Here is a 5,281-nt window from a genome sequence, read left to right on the forward strand (position 1 = left end):
GTCGGTGTTTTGGAAACCTGTGTTTGTACAGTTGACAATAAATAATTCTTTGCCATCATATGGGCCCCTGCCACACTTGCATTTCTTTAATAAAGGTGTTTTGCAGCTGGTACCCCCAACATAATAAAATCCAATGGAGAATAACAGGAAGAGATGTTTTAAATCGGGCACAACCAAAAACATCCTTAAAAATGGACCTAATAAAGCAAAAATAAAATTAAACATACTTATCAAAAGAAGGACTATGAATGTGAGGATATATATAGCGTTTGTAGAATCGAAAAAGTGTGTCGGATAAGCTCATAAACAGTTATTTTATTTTGAAAAAATTTCACTACTTTTGTTTCAGTAAAGGATAGCAGTTGTGATCAGAGATTGCCTTGATCTTTTCCAAAATGGTTGCTGTTATGCTAAGTGTTGTTTGTAGCAAATGCAAGTAATTTAGGGGTTTTAATAATTGTTATTAACTTAATTAGCGATAAATTAGTATATTTACTACCTGTGTTAAAATCAAAATATTCGAAATCGTTGAAACACCTGTTCCGCGTATGTTATTTGAGTTGAAATGATAACGGAGCAAATCGGATCTCAAACTTTGTTTAAAAAAAATTATCAGTTGTTTTGATTAAGCACCTTTAGTTTATGATGTCATGATGCCCACCTTTACCTGCCCAGATGACAAATCAACAGGTAAGAAAGTTTAAATTTTTTTAAAGGTAAACATCCAGGAATTTTACAAGCCTTAAGGAACATGAGTTCGCTATTTTCCATTAGGTGGCGCTCTAGGCAAAATTTTGTGAAATTCGCTTATTTGCTCTTAAGTAACAATAGAAAGCCAATAAATAAGAGAAAAAACGTTAATATTAATTAATTTAATTGTAATATGAAATGTATTTGATGTAATTAGGGACTTTCATTGAAATATTGGTCACGCGATAATAAACTACATGTTATTTCTCACCATTCTGACAGAGAGGGCGGCAAAGGTACTTGAACACTTATTTCAAATTTTAATGTAGTAAAATATATTATTATAATAAAAGGGATAACGTCATCTGAAATTAAATAAACTGAATGGTAAAATGCATAACGAAAATAATGGAGTCTTATGGTTATATATGTTTTATAAACGTCGTTGAAATAATAATTTTAAGTTTGCAAGCAGGCATAATCTTATTTGCCTATGTCCGGTAGTAATTGAAATAGTAATAGGTGAGATAATTATGTTTATAATACTATTTATTTTATTTTTTTTATTATAAGCTGGGAAATACCTTAAAATTTTGTATGCTGCGTTATTTGCGCTATTGGCAATTAGGTGGCGCTCTGATGCAGGAATATTACAAAATCGTCTTAGTTTATTATTTTATGATCTATAAAAGAAACAAAGGAATAAATGTTTGATTTTTTATTAAAAGAAGAAAATACTTTGTTGCCTAAAACTACTGGCTACTCTGAAATCTTTAAATTATTTGATAATATAACTAAATTACTGCATTAGAATAAAATGTTATCAGGGAGCACCTAAACTCGCCTGTATGGTACACGCGACAACATATGAATTCGCCACGTATTTTCGAAACTTCCTATATCTAACCCAAGTTATCATCAGTTTCCTTTTCCATCTTTTTTACGAGATTTTGTTGATGAAGCCGGATGTAGCTTCTTGGCATCCAGTTGAGTTTTCTTTTGGAGTTGATATGCTTGTTTGACGATGTTATGAAAAAAAAAAAAGAAATTGCGAAAAAATTATTAAAAAAATTAAAATTAAAATTAAAAAGTTTTTTTCGTTTGATGAGGTATGAAGGCAGAAATTGGTACTAAATTGTAATTGTTTAATCAAAATTTTATTAAACACAGAACGATAACTTGTGCACATTTATATTTATCTGCGAATACAGCGGAATAATTCGAAAATATTGTAGATAGGTGTAGAGCGTTTTTGAGTGGTTGTTTTAAAACAAAACAGTAAACTTTTGAATTGGTTTTGGGTTCGGACATCTGCATCATCGTTAGAAATTTTATTCAACATATGCGCACTTTGAGAAAAGTTGGGGAAACTAGCGTCCCCACATTTTCCCAGCCCGAAGGAATTACTGAATTTGTTTCTCTTTTATCAGTTCAAGAAAAGTTAGCGGCAAGATTTAGAGCAAAGTTTCGGGACAACGACATCAGTTATTCTGAGGGCTATCGGCGAAAACCAGCCAACACCTAGACCTCTTCTACTTGCACCGAAAATGCATCATCTGACCAACTTTTAAGTCGGAATCGAATTTGGAAGGATGACTTCAAATGGTAAGTCGTTTTATAAGTTAAAGTTACTGGTTTCTCTTGCAATGGTACACAAAGGGTTACGACTTGGGTTTTTTCTGCAGTTTGCTGAGAATTTGCAATTTGATGTTTAATTTTTATAGTGACTTTTGAAAATTTAATATTCGGGTTTTATAGCAGCACTTGAACATTTAATTTTCTGCTCATTTACCAAGTGTTATCTTTTCCATATTTTGAGTTATATTTCAAATATNTATAAATAAATTTATAAAGTATGGTACTGTTGACACTTTCAATAGATGTTTTTTAATTTAATTTCTCAAGGTTGTTGTTGCTGTTGGCAACTATCTATGGTTCGCAACATTTCATAATAATGTTGTGGTGGGGTTATTGACTGACGTCTCTTAGTGGTCGGTGTAAATTAACGTTTTATAGTGTTTATATATAGGGAGGTATTTTTTTAAACTGATGACAATTAAAAGATGGATTGCGTATTAAAAAAGACAATGTCAAGCAATAATTCTATGGCTCCTGCAAAAATCCGTGGACCCGGTAGACCTCCCAAAAAGACAGTATCTTGTACTTGGTGCAACGAAGGAAAACAACCCCTCAAATATGTGCTACCCACTACAAGCGGTAAAAAGGAATTCTGTTCCGAGACATGCTTGGCAGAATTCAGAAAAGCTTACATGAAGGGTGCCTGCCTAAACTGCGACAATGTCATTCGAGCAAACAGCAGTGGAAACAAGGATTACTGTTCAACTTATTGTATGAATAAGCATCAAAAGAAGTCTGAGGTAAACAGTAAAATTGCTTCTGTAGCTCCTACTACAGCAGGCCATTTCATTGAAAGTTCTTTTGATACGTTTCAGGTAAGGGATTTCTTCCATTAAAGTATCTAGGTTATGTTTATCTTTTACTTTCTTATTTATTAGTATGAAACCTATCAGGCGTTTAACTGGGATGAATATTTGAAGCAGACAAATAGTTCTCCTGCACCTCTTGATTGTTTCAAACAAGCAGTGAATCCCCCACAGAATGATTTCAAAGTGGGAATGAAACTGGAAGCATTGGATCCCCGCAATGTAACTTCTACTTGCATAGCCACTGTGATTAGTGTCTTAGGACCAAGACTTCGTTTAAGATTAGATGGTAGTGACAATAAGAATGATTTTTGGAGATTGGTGGATTCAAGTGAAATTCATCCAATCGGTCATTGTGAAAAGTCTGGGGGCATGCTGCAGCCACCTCTTGGTAAGTAAAGTCTAGGAAGTCTAAAGCACTCATTGTCTTTGTGACATGAAAAATTGATGATGCTTTTTGTTTTATTAGGGTTCAGAATGAATGCAAGTTCATGGCCAATGTTTTTGTTGAAAACATTGAACGGGGCTGAAATGGCCCCTTCAAAGATATTCCAGTCGGAACCCTCCGGTCCCAGGACGAATCTTTTCCAAGTGGGGCAAAAATTGGAGGCCGTAGATAAGAAAAATCCTCAGCTGATTTGCTGTGCAACAGGTTTTTACTTTTTATTACGATTTTTAAAACTTTTTGCATTTTGTACATTAATATTTACAGTTGGAGCCATCAAGCAAGATCAAATTCACGTCACATTCGACGGTTGGAGGGGCGCCTTCGACTACTGGTGCCGCTACGACAGTCGCGACATATTTCCTGTAGGCTGGTCGGCAAAAAGCGGTCACCCTTTACAACCACCGGGTCAGAAAAACAGCACAGGTTCTAACAGGTACCGGGAACACTGCTCCATTCCTTTTGCAACTCTTTCTAAAGACTACTTTTCTCAGATTCAAGATACGCACCTTCTCCCTGCCCTCGACGACTACTCCCGCCTCTGCCACGACTAATAACACAGTGAGTACAACGATTGATGTCCAGTCTCCAGAAGCGGACACATCAGCCCCACCTCCGCCTCCGATCGTGGTTCATCTACGCAAGAGTTGCATGGGAGGACCTTTGATAGACTCTTCTCTGTTGCCATTGATAATAGAAGACACCAGTCCCGTCGATTTGGCCAAGAAGCTTGTCGTTGAATTGCTGGGGGCTTCTAATAAGCCGGACGTTGTCCTAGCACGATTGGGCAGTCTCCAGGGCGAAGAGATGGTAGTTACGCACGAGGGTACTTCGTATACCATTAAATTACCGGGTTTGCAAAAGGCAAGCGACCTGGAAGGTGTTTTTACCGCTTTAGTGACGAGTTTGGGATGCTGTTCGCAACTTTTTGGTAAAACATTAGAGTATGTGAGGCTAGTTGGTGTTATCTAATTCTTTTTCTTTCTTTTTCAAGCTCTAGAACATATAAAAAGGGAGTGTGTGATGTGTGACAACAGGCCGCCTCCTACAAAGCGCAAGACGCCGGCAGAACAAGAAGCTGCCACGTCTACCACCCCTACTGACACCCCTCTAAGCGATTCACCAGTGTCGTCGCTAAATAAGACTCCGCCACAAGAATGGGGCATCGAGGAGGTGATTCAGTTTATCGAATCCGCAGATCCCTGTCTTGGAGTCCACGCAGATCTCTTCAGGAAACACGTAAGTGCCAAGCAGGTGTCCCTTTTTGAGACAACATAATTAATCAAAATATTTTTTTTGTGTCCATAGGAAATTGATGGAAAAGCACTCTTGCTTCTCACACCCGATACCATGATGAGGTACATGGGTCTGAAATTGGGCCCTGCTTTGAAAATTTGCAACCTGGTGCAACGGATTAAAGGTAGACGACATTCGATGTAGTTTTTTGTTAATAAGACGTAAGAAAACGGGGCCGTACTTTACTCTTATGGCGCGTATGGGGATCTGAAATGTGGTGAAGTAAATGTCTATTGAATGGGGTGTTAAACGACCACCTGTTTTTTTTTATTGTTATAATTATCTGTTTTTAAGTAGAGGCGTCCTCGTAATGACGCCCCGTGCGCCTGTTTTTATTCAATATTTTATGTATATAGGTATTCTCTTTTGCCTGTTTATTGATTAATTGTGGTCGGTGTAAATTAAC

General features: G+C 36.8%; 3 protein-coding genes and 1 long non-coding RNA gene across 4 annotated transcripts in view; 3 read left to right on the plus strand and 1 right to left on the minus strand.

The window, feature by feature from the left end:
• LOC112903913 (polycomb protein Scm-like) overlaps positions 1-5,081 on the plus strand; it is a 10,319-nt gene extending 5,238 nt beyond the window's left edge. Inside the window, exon 8 of the mRNA XM_025973285.1 lies at positions 5,009-5,081. Coding sequence (XP_025829070.1) covers positions 5,009-5,019 — 11 coding nt within the window. The 3' untranslated portion in view covers positions 5,020-5,081. The remainder of the gene's footprint in view (positions 1-5,008) is intronic.
• LOC112904084 lies at positions 27-657 on the minus strand. Its single transcript, XR_003230885.1, has 2 exons — positions 500-657; positions 27-197 (listed from the first exon to the last, which is right to left on the minus strand). It is a non-coding gene; the product is annotated as an uncharacterized LOC112904084 (long non-coding RNA).
• The window catches only part of LOC108739057 (alkaline phosphatase-like), a 135,110-nt gene continuing 130,438 nt past the window's right edge, over positions 610-5,281 (plus strand). Inside the window, exons 1-2 of the mRNA XM_025973288.1 lie at positions 610-690; positions 2,121-2,295. The gene's annotated coding sequence lies outside the window, so the exon portion shown is untranslated. The remainder of the gene's footprint in view (positions 691-2,120; positions 2,296-5,281) is intronic.
• On the plus strand, positions 2,640-5,094 carry LOC108739056 (polycomb protein Scm). The gene is made up of 7 exons (XM_018472748.2): positions 2,640-3,143; positions 3,207-3,525; positions 3,604-3,786; positions 3,847-4,015; positions 4,074-4,510; positions 4,574-4,818; positions 4,888-5,094. Exons 1-7 carry the CDS (start codon positions 2,754-2,756, stop codon positions 5,017-5,019), a joined length of 1,875 nt encoding a protein of 624 aa, XP_018328250.1. The 5' UTR covers positions 2,640-2,753; the 3' UTR covers positions 5,020-5,094.

Source organism: Agrilus planipennis, unplaced genomic scaffold (genome assembly GCF_000699045.2).
Source record: "Agrilus planipennis isolate EAB-ADULT unplaced genomic scaffold, Apla_2.0 scaffold134, whole genome shotgun sequence".
Taxonomy (NCBI): Eukaryota; Metazoa; Arthropoda; class Insecta; order Coleoptera; family Buprestidae; genus Agrilus; species Agrilus planipennis.

Excerpts from the sequence above, each read along its gene's own strand:
- LOC108739056 (XM_018472748.2), top strand. The coding sequence starts at position 2,754 with ATGGATTGCGTATTAAAAAAGACAATGTCAAGCAATAATTCTATGGCT. Across the intron at positions 3,144-3,206 it reads GTTCTTTTGATACGTTTCAG|TATGAAACCTATCAGGCGTT; the intron begins GTAAGGGATTTC and ends CTTATTTATTAG. Across the intron at positions 4,016-4,073 it reads AACAGCACAGGTTCTAACAG|ATTCAAGATACGCACCTTCT; the intron begins GTACCGGGAACA and ends TACTTTTCTCAG.